This window comes from Mercenaria mercenaria, chromosome 6 (genome assembly GCF_021730395.1).
Source record: "Mercenaria mercenaria strain notata chromosome 6, MADL_Memer_1, whole genome shotgun sequence".
In the NCBI taxonomy this organism is placed as follows: domain Eukaryota; kingdom Metazoa; phylum Mollusca; class Bivalvia; order Venerida; family Veneridae; genus Mercenaria; species Mercenaria mercenaria.
Window position 1 is genome coordinate 13,389,779 of NC_069366.1, and position 14,023 is coordinate 13,403,801.

At 33.5% G+C, this 14,023-nt stretch overlaps 1 protein-coding gene across 7 annotated transcripts in view; it reads left to right on the plus strand.

Annotated features, from left to right (window-relative positions):
• Positions 1–13,505, plus strand: part of LOC123549636 (ribonuclease Oy-like) — a 55,481-nt gene extending 41,976 nt beyond the window's left edge. For all 7 annotated transcript variants that reach the window (XM_045337878.2, XM_045337879.2, XM_053545139.1 and 4 more), the window contains 3 exons: positions 2,164–2,212; positions 2,457–2,531; positions 8,355–13,505. In XM_045337878.2, the coding sequence (XP_045193813.2) occupies positions 2,164–2,212; positions 2,457–2,531; positions 8,355–8,615 (385 nt within the window). In that variant the 3' untranslated portion in view covers positions 8,616–13,505. The remainder of the gene's footprint in view (positions 1–2,163; positions 2,213–2,456; positions 2,532–8,354) is intronic.
• The last annotated feature ends 518 nt before the right edge of the window (positions 13,506–14,023 follow it).

Here is a 14,023-nt window from a genome sequence, read left to right on the forward strand (position 1 = left end):
CTGGAGGGTACATATCGACAGTACATGATACTTGGTCAAAATGGTTGTCTTAATGAACTCAAGGCTAAGTTCACAACTTTGCCATATGTGAAGAAATGAAATAAGTCACTTCACTAATTTGGTCCAATCCTAGCAAAAAAATGTATACTCCATAGGCCTCATTATTGAACTGATCTTCATGGTTCTTGGGCAGAATGTTTGTTTTGATGAAATCTAGGTCAAGTTAGAAGTTTGGAGTAAAAGTACCACTAGATCAAGTCTTACAAAAACCTTGTTAACACTATCAAGGCCACATTTTCTACTTGATCTGCATGAAAAATAGTCAGAATATAATGTCTTAGTGCTATTTGTGTCAAGTTTGAAACATCTGGTTTACTCAGGTGAGCCATACTGGGCCTACATAACCTTTTGGCATGTCAGCAGATTTTTCAAAAACTGCTTGACTGAATGTTTTTAAGTTATTGCTATTCATTGGCATATGAGGTGATCTCACAGAGCAGGTTTCACAACTCTAGCTTACATTTTTATGCCCCCGAAGGGAGGCATATTAGTTTTCAACTGTCCGTCCGTTTGTTAGTTCGTTCGTTCGTCACAACGTTAACTTTTTGCATGAAGGCACTTTACTCGGGAACCACTACACCCAGGACCTTCAAACTTAACATGCTGATAGTACTTATTGAGTACACCACCCCTACTGACTTTGGGGTCACCAGGTCAAAGGTCAAGGTCACAGAAGCCAACGTTAACTTTTTGTTTGAAGGCTTTTTACTCGCAAACCACTGCACCCAGGACCTTCAAACTTCACATGCTGATAGTACTTATTGAGTACACCACCCCTACTGACTTTGGGGTCACCAGGTCAAAGGTCAAGGTGCTGCGGGGGCATTTGTTACCATTAGTGACAGCTCTTGTTTTTTTCAAAATCATGCCCCTTTCAAATATCGAAATTTTATGAAAGTTTTGCATGTTAGCAGTTTCTCAGGAACTACTTCACTAAATATTTTCTCTCCACACGCATAATCTTATAGCATCATGAGGTGACATCACAGGGCAGGTTTATAACTATGACTCACTTTTTGTGTGAAATTTTTTCCCTTTTTAACTGACAGCAGAAAGAGGTCTTATTGGACTGAATGTTTTCAAACTCTTCATAAGTCTTAGGCATCATCAACCCCAGGTCGGGTTATATAACTCTGACCTGCCGTTTACAAAGTTATGCCCCTTTTTCAAACATTTTGATAAAGCTTTTGTATGTAAAGTAATATATATTATGTAAAAGGATTTCGTATTGTCAAGCACACTGTCACTAGTGTCTGTTAGATTTTATCTGTTACCATCGCTCTTCCACCGCTATCCTTTGACTTACTGTTATAACAATGAATAAACTCAACTAATTTAAACTTTAAAACTCAACGGCACAAATATATCGCATTGTTTTCAGGTGTATGATTCTGCGGATATTGGTAGTACATTCTATTCTCATAGGTCTTTCTTTATCAATACACTCTCAACTGGTTTAATTCTATTAACATATTTCATTACTTCTTTTTAAACTTGCAGCTTTTCTGTCAGTCATGTGTATAATCCTAGTTATATTCTATATATCTATATGAAAAAAAAATCGGGCACAGGAAATGAAATACAATTGTAAAATATATTCTTTCAAACTAAAAACACCAATTATGCAAATTCACAAGTCTATTCTCAGAAGTCAAAGGCACACATATCTATACTCATACTGTGTGCTTTTTTGCTCTGTTGACCTGGAAAGCATTATTTCTTCTTTAAATTGCATTGTCAACTATAAAATTCAAAACATCATTTTAAGGGTTTTGAAAAGTTCACAATGCTTACTGGATGTCAGCACCCAAAATGTTAAGAAAAATAAATGTGAAATATATCTCCTTTTGCCGTATATGTTATCTTTTGTTAAGGATTTCTAAACAAAAATTAGCGTAAACTTTGAGAGTTCAGTGTGAGGTGGAAGTGGAAAGAAGGACAAATCTGTATAACATTCAATAGATTTATTAACTATATTATATGTTCTGTATAACATCAAATAGATCTCTCAACTATGTTATGAAAACAAAGGTGAAAATATTGGTAAGAGAGAGACATACTCTTTTTATGGACATTAATTTTAATGTTGTTTGGCTGTTGCAGAATGCTGGCCGACAGTGGTGTGAAACCAAGTGAAACAGCTCAGTATAGTGTAAGTTATATAGCTTCTTCTAATATTTACCTGTGCAGAATATATTGGCTGAGGTTATCAAATTCATATAGTAGCTTCTGTGTTGTTAAGAAGATTTCATTAAAATTACAAATAAATTGAAACCTTTTTAAATTCATTTTACTTCTTATTGAAGTTTCCATGAGTCTTTAAAACAATCAAACTGTAACAGAATAACATATTGCCAATGTTTTTTAGGTTGTTTCTGAATGCATTTACATTTCAGTATAACGACTTTGTTAATGCTGTGAAGAAGGCAATTGGATTTGAGCCAGTTATACAGTGTACTGTCATAGAGGAGGTGAATTGTTATGTTAAACAAAACTTACTTTCTGTAGTTATTAGGGATGGGAACGAATGTTAGAATATTCGAAAATCGGCCGAATACCCACTAATGGGAATGGACAGAAACTTCACACAATAATCCATTGTCATGAGCTGATATGCATTGTACAGGTTCCATAACCCTGTTTTTCAATTTAACATAATTATGCCCCCTTTTCAACTTTAATATTAATTCAGTTGACAAGGCTGTTGAATAGTCGAGCGTAGCTGTCCTCCGACAGCTCTTGTTCTTATAGTTTTCATTCAACTGATATGAAACTTAGTATACACCATCAACCTAAAGTAGAAATGTGCATATTTTCAGATCTTTCATGTCTGTTACTTTGCTTCTAGGGTTCCAGTCCTTTATTTGACTTATTACAATTACATCAGAGTACTCCTCCTACAGTTCCAATCCAAATGACATGAAACTTGAAGATAGATATATATTTTTGCTGTGTTTTCATGTCAGCTAATATTTTCTGGAGTTATGACCCTTTTAAGGACTTTGAAATATTACAACTACATCAGAACAGTGTGTACTCAACTCCTCCTACAGTTTCCATTCAACTGAAATTAAACTTGGTGTAAATTAAAATGAAGTAGACATGCATATGTTTTCAGGATTTTGATGTCAAGTTAATTTTTCTTGAGTTATGGCCCTTCTTTGGACTTTGAAATAGTACAGCTACATCAGAACATTGTTTGTTCAACTGTTCATACAGTTTACATCCAATTGAAATGAAACTTGGACTACATCATCAGCATATGTGCATAATGAGGCATTTTCATGTCCAATTATTTTTTTTGGACTTATGGCCTTGCTTTGAATTTTGTATGTTCTTCTGTCAAGTATTTTCAGGGGGCATAAAATTTTGACATCATTCTTGTTTAATGACAGTTTTGAAAGATTCGCTTTTTTGGCAACTGGTTATTAGTCCTTCCAGTATGGCAGTATTTTACAGAAAGGAGAAGGTTCACTTTTGCCCAAAAATGGCTTAACCTTTAGCCTGCTAGCGGCAAGTGATTCTGCCTTGGCAACCAGCCCAGACCAAGATCTGCCTGCATGTCCGCTATTTAGTCAGTAAATTTTCAGTGAAAACCCCTTCGAATATTAAATGGTATTGCCCAAATTGAATGATGGACCAGTTCATCTCAGAAATTTAGCAGGCTAATGGTTAAAAAATGAAAGTCTGTAAATGGAGTAAATTCCAAGTTTTCATCACCCGTCCCTAGAATTGCCACTATAATGCCACCCTTTTCAATGGTGGAGTATTTAGACAATTTTCCACCAAAATGCCACCTAAAATGCCACCAAAATGGTGAAAAAATGAACAGGACAGACTGGTAAACCCGTTTTCCACTAAATTCCACCTCTTTCCACTTGTGTACACCTTTAGGTGGCAATAAGTGGAGTATTTAGACAGATTTACACCATTATGCCACCATTATGGTGGAAAATTTGTTTGCCATTTAATTACACCAATAGCCACCTTCATGGTGGCAGTAAGTGGAGTATTTAGACAAATTACCACTAAAATGCCACCATTATGGTGTAAAATCTATTTTCCACTAAACGCCACTTACTTCCACCAATCGCCACCTAATAGGTGGCAGTAAGCGGACAAAATTTCACCAAACCGCCACTATGGTGGCAGTCCTATTTACCACTTAATGCCACCAAATAGCTGGCAATAGTAGGAAAATACATGGCAACTAGTGGAAATCGGCTGCACCTGCTGAAATGGAAAAAAACTTGGTAATAAGCAAAAATCATATTATATTAATATATTTTTTATTTTTATGAAAAATCAAAGACTCTTCACAAAAAATCACAAAAGATCTGAACACGAGGATCAGGATGTTGTCAATGCAGTCTTATTTCTTCATATTCCAGGATGGCTTAAGTAGATGGCAAATGACTCTCCAAATTTCACTCCTTTGGATTTTAAGGCCATTTTTCCAGCACACAATCTGTAACAGCAAACCATACATCTATTAATAGATATATTTTTCTAACATTCTGAATAATTTTGCAGAAAAATTGTAAATTTCCTCTAGGAAATATATGAAATCGAAAGACTAAACTAACTCACTGACATAACAAAAAGCTCTACATTGTCAAACTTAATCTATGTAAAATACTGTGAAATCATTTAAATTCGCTGGCATGAAATTTCACGCAAACGTAAAAAGGACTTTCGTGCGAGCTTTAATTCGCACATTTTCAATTTATAAGTGAAAAAATAAATTGAAAAATAATAACAGCACAGTCTTAAATTCACGCATCCGTTCTAGCGCGAAATACGCGAAAATTCGTCCTACATGAATAAAAACGATTTCACAGTAATATGCAACATCTTTATTATAACTGTGAGAAGTTTAATCAAAACCTACATTGTAGAAAAAATTCTGTTCACTCAAACAGTTACATTGTTTTGTGGAAATATATGCATCTTGAATCAATAACAAGAACTTGAGAATTGATGAAAGATGTGGAAGCACCATTGCTCTAAGGTGATTTACACCTTGTGTCAAATTTCATGAATATTTATCAATGGATTACTTGTTATGTAAGAATTTACGGATTTAAAAACAATTAAAGGGCAATAACTCTAGTTACTGAAGTGATCCTGATGGAAATTGCACATTCAATGCTGTCCTGTAGTGATCTACATTTTTGTAAAGTTTCATGAAGTTCCATCAATAGATACAGGAAAAATCCCCATTTTTTACCAAATCAAGGGGAAATACTTCTTTTACTAGGTAAATAATTGAGCAGTGTTAAGCAGTGTTAATTAGCTTATAATAATTACATGAGGTTTAGTGATTCTGTAGACAAAGCTATAAAAATATTTTTCCAATTACAAGCATTTTCAGTTAATCTGACGGACAGATAAAAAAGAAAGGACAACGCCAAAAATAATATCCCTCCGCCTTTGGCAAAAGGTAATAGTAGCACTTGGGTTTTTCATCACATTTATAATTAATATTTATCATATATATGCCAGGAATTCTATTAATTAGTGTATTTCTTTAAAAATTAAGGGTTATTTAAACATTAGCTTTTATAAAAACATATAATATTTACCCGATTCAAAATTATCTTGATATGTTTCTTTTATGCCGCAATAAGCTGTATGCTGCCCAGGTATATACAGTCAGGAAGGCATATCATGTCACAAAGTTGCACTTTTTTCACAGAAGGAACCTGGTATGAACAGTTTAAAGTACATATTGTATCCTAAGTGCTAATCAATAATGTAAATACAAATGTAATTACAAAATGATACAATTTTACAAGCAGTGTTATAAACATGATTGAGCTATATTCCAGAAAATATATCTGGGATTTATCCATCTGCCAAACTTCCTAAGACATAAAAGGAGATTTGTTGATTTTAATTTAAAGCAGTTTGGTAAATGTTGTTTCAAATTCAAGTATTTGTTAAGAGTAAGTAATTAAGACAATGCTAAAGACAGTAATAATTAAAAAAAAAAATAAGCAGTATAATATTGTTACCTCTCACAATGTGTTTCCAGTTTCTCCCAGGCTGACTCATCAAATGCCAGATTTCAAAATTTGGTATTACTACACAGATAAATTGATTCCACACACACACTTTCTTGGTCAGCTAAAGAAGGTGTCAAGTCCTTAAGTTGAAAAGCTATTGTAAAAACATCCTTTTTATAAACACTTCTTTTTTTTCAATTAATGAAGAGAAAAGGCAAGAACTATTTCTTTGCATCTGACCTGATGTTTGCCTGCATATATAAATCTTAACTGACCCAAATTCCACCTGGGATTGTTTCTATACACTTGTGTGGGAGCTTGTAACTTGATCTATCATTAATCTTATCTTTAACCAACTTTCACTCATGCAGAAATAATACACTGCAGACACATTTAAAAAGATCTTTTCAGATTCAGCTAGTACAGCCAATTTCCACTAGTTGCCACCTATTTCCCACCTTTTTCTGTCTTTCATTGAATATAATGCAAAGATATAATAAGTAATAAATATTCTGTCTCACAAAATAACAAAAATTCAAATTTTCTGTATACCACTCTGAATATTATTTTTGTCCAGCTACAGTCAGCATAGACTTATTCTCATTTTAATGAAACCCTTTGAAGAAGGAGCCTGGGTATACTGTTTTGCAGATGTTGGTCAGTCTGTCGGTCATTTGGTATGTAGACCAATCGGTTTCCAGATGATAACTCAAGAACGCTTGGGCCTAAGATCATGAAACTTTATATGTAGGTTGGTCATGACCAGCAGTGACCATATTGACTTGGAGGCCAGTAGGTCAAAGGTCAAAATCACAGTGACCTGGAACAGTTAAACAGTTTCCAGATGATAACTCTAGTACTCTTGAGCCTAGGATCATGAAAGTAAATGGGAAGGTTGAACATAGCTAGCAGATAACTCCTAAAGATTTTTAGTTCAGTAGGTCAAAGGTCAAGGTCACAGTGAGCTGGAACAGTTAAGCTGTTTCCAGATGTTAATTTGAGAACTCTTTGACCTAGGATCATGAAACTAAATAGGGAGGTTGATCATGAACGGTAGACGACCCCTACTGATTTTGAGGTCAGTCGATGGTCAAAGATCTAGGTTACATTGACCCAGAACATTAGAACTTTTTTTGCCCAATAACTAGAGAATGCTTTTGTCTAAGATCACATTTGATACAGAAGTCACTTATGACTGGTAAATGACCCATAATTATTGGTTTAAAGGTAGTACATCAAATGTCCAGTGCACAGTGACCAAGTGATTTCTGTTTCTTGTACAGTTACTGAATGTATGAAGGGGGCAGGGAGCATTTTGTGTTCTACGAGCTGTTGTCAATGTAGAGTTTTAGCAAAGTCAGGTTCCGTGTCAATTAGGCCTGAAGTTTGAAGTTTAGCATTATACCTTGATTCCAACCCGAGTCCATGTGAAGATTTTTGTACAGGGTAATCCAATATCTTACAGTTCTCTTTTAAATCAAACATCACAAAAATTTCTAAGTTTTTTTTCCACCTATTCGCCACCAAGAAAATTTGCTAAGTCCCTATTTTCCACTAAACGCCACTCAGTTTCCACCATAAAAAAAAAGCTATGTTCTACTTTCCACCAATTTACACCTTTCTGCCACCATAAAGAAAAACTATGTTCAAATTTACACCTAATGCCACCTAAATGCCACCAAAATAAAGTGGCTTTTGGTGGCAAATTTACCACTTAGGTGGAAAAAAGAGCTGAATTACACCAAACGCCAACTAATGCCACCTATTTACACCAACTGCCACCCTTTTTTCATGGAAATAAGTGGCAAAGAGTGGCATTAGGTGGCAAATCTAGGGACGGGCTTTTCATCAAACTGCATGCAATATTTTATAATTTATTCACTATCGAATAAAAAATATGATGTAAATGAAAATACTTTTATCATTATTGATATGAGAAACCTTCAGTTTGGAACAAAAATAATAAATCTGTTTTGGAAAAAACTAAATTCACAGTAAAACATACACATTCTGGTACTCAGCAATGTATTTTTCTTTTTCAGTTATCACCAATTTGAAAATTTTCCAAATTGTGTAGGTCATAAAAGTCTATAGTGAACCTAAGTCCTTTTGTTGTACAACATCTAGTTCATACTTACATGTATAAGCAGGTGATAAGTAAAAATGTGCATATGTATTTGAATGATCTGTTTTTCCCCCACATCATGTGCTTATAATTATAATATATGCAAAGCTTTTCTTCTATTGAAAGAGTAGTAGATGTTTAAATGTTTTGTATCATTTCAGAAAAATGGGAGTGTATATCACCTGATCGACCAGGTTCAAATTTGCCTGAATAAAGATTTTACTCCAAGGTCATGCATGGATGGGACAATCTACCCGAGTGGATACTACCATACCAAGGGAAACAACTCTTTATCAAATTTTGAAAAGGGAGAGAAGAATGGTCTGATTGGCAGAAGATCCAGTCATCATCACTACCATGAACCACAGTCAACTTGCCCAAAGAAATACAGCTTCAACTATCCACCAATTCACCAAGTTTAGCTTATGTATATTTTCCTCCAACTTAAAAGGTGGTCAGTTTTATTTTGACCATGTGTAATAGGTACTTTTACAGCTGATCTTCTTTTTACACTCCAGATATTGACTGGAAGTAATTTTTCATTTTGTCACTTAGCTAGGGAGGGATTTTCAAAAAAGAATGACCATCTTATTTTTATAATACATGTATAATGTAACTGCTGAACTTGACCCACCTACCAATTTCAGCATTTCCTTCTTAAAGGGGAATAATGACAAAATTATATAACACACATTTAATAAAACAAATATTTCTTGTAGGCATATATCTCTGTTTTATTAACCTTTTTTGTTTCTTGAATAAATCTCTAACAATATATAACTAACCTTTAGCCTTCTGGCGACAAGTGATTCTGCCTTTGCGGACGTACAGGCTGATCTTGATCTTCACTGGGTGCTATTCATTTCAGTGCAGGCTGATCATGGTCTGCACTATTCGCTGCTCAGTCAGTAAATTTTCAGTGAACACACCTTTGAATAATAATTGGTACTGCCCAAATTGAATGATGGACCAGTCCATTTTAGAAATAGGTTTAAAGAAGATCTTTAGAGTACATAGACAAACTGATTGTAACTTCATACAAGAAGCTCTTCCTTTTCTTCAAGTAACATACAATTCAAGTACAGAAATGTTTTGAAGATCCAGTCACATTAAGCTTATTCATAGAGAATATTTAGCAGACGACAATTTCTGTCATTTATTTAAAAAAAAATATATAACATTTACAAAGAAACAATATGTGCATCATCAGTGTGGCCAGTCTTCTACTTGCGCTCACTTTAAAGATGCTTAATCACATCCAGGCAACATTTTATAACTTTTTCCACTTTTCATTTTAAACTTTACCCTGCTAAATTTCTAAAATGAACTGGACAATCATTCAATTTGAGCAGTACCACTTACTAATTAAATGGGTGTTCACTGAAAATTTACTGACTGAATAGCGAATAGTGCAGACCATGATCAGCCTGCACGGATCTTGGTCTGCACTAGTCGCAAAGGCAAAATCACTTGCCACCAGCAGGCTAAAGGTTAAACAGTAGATTGTTTATCACCCATAAAAGGCAAGGGGATATAATTTTGGCATTGTCTGTTCCTTATTTTATGCTCAAAATGTTACTGATATTTCAAGATTCTTTTCTTTTGATTTGTTGAGTCTTAATGTTAGTTTATAAATGATAATTGAATCATATCATCAAGGAAAGTCACAAAAGTTTTGTTTTTTCAGATGAGTATATTTCTCACATTTAAATTTTGTTACTTTCATTTATTGAGAAAAACATGTTTTATGTGTTTAGATGCAGAAAGCATATCTGTTTACATCATTTGTTGCATAATGTCATTTTGACAGTAAGGTGCCTTGTGTTGTAACACACCTCATTTATCTTGTTTTATGTCTGTATTCAAAGTAAATAGTGCTAGATAACACAAAGATCACATTTATAAAGAGCAGGGCTTTGTATGAAGAACAGATAATTTTCAAACTATTGAATTACATTGATATTGGCTGTTAAGAAAAAATGTGTTTATTGTAGCAACCTATGACTGCTGGCATTTTTGGAGAAAAAAATGTTTAAATACCTACTATAAAAATGATAAGAAAATGTTATATTTGAGTGAAGGACTCGACTTGAGAGAATAGAAGTTACCATTTAACTAAAGAAAAATCGCCTTTGCATGAAAACCTACAAGTAATGAGGATTGCTCACAATATCAGAATGTCAGGAATCTTTATAGAAACCATTCCAATTGTACAGTTGTTTGTTACAGGATTACACAATTGTTGCCATCTTAGAGTCTGCCCTGCTGCGCATTATTTTACTGACATGCACACCATTTCACACAGACGTGTAATTTTTATAGCAGACAAGATTATATCATTGTTATGTGTTTATTTTAAAAGTAAATATTTAATAAAATTGCCAATAAACATGTTTTAATAATGACTCAAGCTGTTATATCGGCCCTTTTTTTTGCAGTTTCAGATTTCCGGTCTATTACGGTCATGATGGAAACACATGTTTATTGTCATTATTTAATCTTAAAACTTTATTTAAAAATATTATACCTGATTTTCATGATTCCCTCTTTATTCAGTGTGATATTATCTGATCCATAATGTTTTATAGTGGTGAAACTTGGTTTGTAGCTTAGTTGGAAATGATGGGATAATATTTGAGGTCTCTTGGGTCAAGGTCACTTACTAAAAATAGAAAAATGTCTTAAGTTAGGAATGAGATTTAGTGGTGAAACTTGGTTTGTAGGTAGTGTAGGTGGAGTTGACAATTGGGATTGCATTTCAGTAGCTAGGATTAAGGTCAAGGTCATTTTTACTAAAAATAGAAACAAGCCCCAATTTCATGAAAATACTGAGGTTTGTTATTTTGCTTCATTTTTTACTTTTCTTAAGCAGATTAACATACTTAACAGGCCAGGCTCTCGCACAATATATTCAGTTCTGGTACACCTATTGTCACCAAACTTGGCGCAAAGTAAGCTTTTATAGAAACAAAAACTGCGATAATATTTGGGGTCACTTGGATGAAGGTCACTGTCACTTAAAATAGAGAAATGATATGCACTCAATTATTTGAGTTAGGAATGAGATTATAGTGGTGAAACTTGGATTGTAGGAAGCCTAAGTGTAGATGAGAGTTGGGATTGCATTTAAGGTCACTGGAGTCGAAGTCATTGTTACTAAAATAGAAAAATGATTTTTGCTTGGATGTACCTGTTGTCAGAGCCGGTCATTGTTACTAAAATAGAAAAATGATTTTCGCTTGGATGTACCTGTTGTCAGAGCCGGTCATTGTTACTAAAATAGAAAAATGATTTTCGCTTGGATGTACCTGTTGTCAGGATATAAATCTGATATAATAATAATAATAATAATAACCAAACTTGGTGTGTAGATAGCTTTTATTGAAACAAAGGTTGGATAAGGTTGTAATCTTCAGTTAGTTCACAGAATTGTGAAATATGTTAGAACTGAGCAGTTGCTAGCATTTGTAAATTAGTATTCATATCAAAGTTTAACATGTCAAGCCTGGATTCATGGTGTTGCCATGTATCTTGTTCGACTTATGTGCTATTTTAGGGGTGTTACATCATCATGTTACATTGCTAACATTGAAAAATTTTATCCATTACAGAATAGAAATTTTATATAGGGATATGCAAGTGAGGTAAAATACTAAATACAGTTGGACCTAGGTATCTCAAACTCCAAGGGATCGAGCATTTTACTTCGAAATAACTGAAATTCGAATTAAAATGACATTTTTTGCACAGTATGTTTACGGGAAGGGACTTGAAAATTTCTTCAAGATAGCTGGAATTTTGAGATAGCCAGTTTGAGATGTAGAATTTCAAATGAATTCACAAAATAATTGCTATGTAATATTTATGTAATGGTGCTTCTGCTTCATAAAACTATGCAATAATTTGTAACTAACAAAGTGCCATAAATGATTGACAGTCCCAATATATGTGTAAATTATATATATAGCTCATCAAATATTTATTGCAAAAACTGGCATCTGTGTTAGTAAAAAGCATCATTTTCCATGACAAATATTAAACTGCTTGTTTTGGTTCAAATAATTGTTTAGCAGACATTTATCAAGATATCTTATATACTTCCTGAAGGGAGATTATAATAGTTTTGCTCACAATATCCACTTTGAAAACTTCATTTTTCTTTTGACACAAAAGTACTGACAAGTACTAACAGACTGTTATTCATCCTATATTCATTAAAACATATTTATCTCTGATCTTGTCTGAAATGTCTCAAAACACACAAGCTATTGTGGATTTCACTTCACAAGTCTTCCCATGTGTGGAACAATGTACTGGCTTTAACACTTTTGCATATTTAACTTATTATTTCTTACCCATTAGTCTTATAATTAAAGAACCATCAGATCAATGCTTCATAGAAAAAAGAAAGTCATAATTTTAATTTACACTTGCTTTTCTTGTAATATCCACAATATATGCAAATATTGTGCTATATGCACAAATGTGCTATGTTTGCATCACATAATAGTCATATGTTAGTTTCTAGACTTGTCAAAATTTAATTAATTTTATGCAAAACTTGACAAAAAAAAGTAGAAAGTTTTTTTTGTAATATAATTGAAATGGCTGTATTTAGGGGTGTAACCAAATTAGTAGTGAGACTAATCTACCTCTATGACTATAAAATGTTTACTTCATTATGAAGTCATGAATTATATCATCGAGTAATACCTCTGAATAATACTGTTTGTTTTTAGTTACACATTCAGGAATTGCCAATCTTCCTAAGTGTACCGTATTCCTATCGATAAAATGTGATATATGCAAAATGATTCTTAAATTATTTTTTGTGAAGTTTATTTTGTATACAGTAAATTGAAGAAATTTTCTTCATTGTACAGTTTACTTTTACAAATATTGATCTGTTGCCATGCACCTGACCTTTTCATACTTCATGTTAATAGAATTTGCTTTTTGCCGTGGAAAACTTGCCTAGGATAAAATGAAATAGGTCAGCAATTTCAGTATGCGCCAATTTTAGAAGTAAACCAGTAGTTTCTGGATCAGATCTCGGTATGTGACACCATTGTGCCAACAATGTCACTTTAAAAAGTGCTTTATAATGTGGAAAATATTTGAAATCCGTATGGCACCAGGCATTAAGTTTTCCAAAACATAATACACCTCTCCTTTGTAAATATACAAAATTTGACTAATTATTTTTGTAACAATTATATTTGTGTTATGTTGTTGAAGAAAAATATACTTCAGGTATCTATGCACTAACCATCAACTAACATTTTGTTGAAATAAATTTGTTCAGAAATAGAGCCTTGTTATTTGTAGTCATTTATCACATCAATAGTGTTTAGTCATTTGGTAGAGATAATGTACTTTTCCAAATCAGTTTTTTTTTGGAGAGGTAATGTATCTTTCCTCAGTCATTTAGGAGAGGTAATGTATCTTTCCTCAGTCATTTAGGAGAGGTAATGTATCTTTCCTCAGTCATTTAGGAGAGGTAATGTATCTTTCCTTGGTCATTTAGGAGAGGTAATGTATCTTTCCTCGGTCATTTAGGAGAGGTAATGTATCTTTCCTCAGTCATTTAGGAGAGGTAATGTATCTTTCCTTGGTCATTTAGGAGAGGTAATGTATCTTTCCTTGGTCATTTAGGAGAGGTAATGTATCTTTCCTTGGTCATTTAGGAGAGGTAATGTATCTTTCCTCAGTCATTTAGGAGAGGTAATGTATCTTTCCTTGGTCATTTAGGAGAGGTAATGTATGTCATCTTTCCTCTGGTCATTTAGGAGAAGTAATGTATCTTTCCTCAGTCATTTAGGAGAGGTAA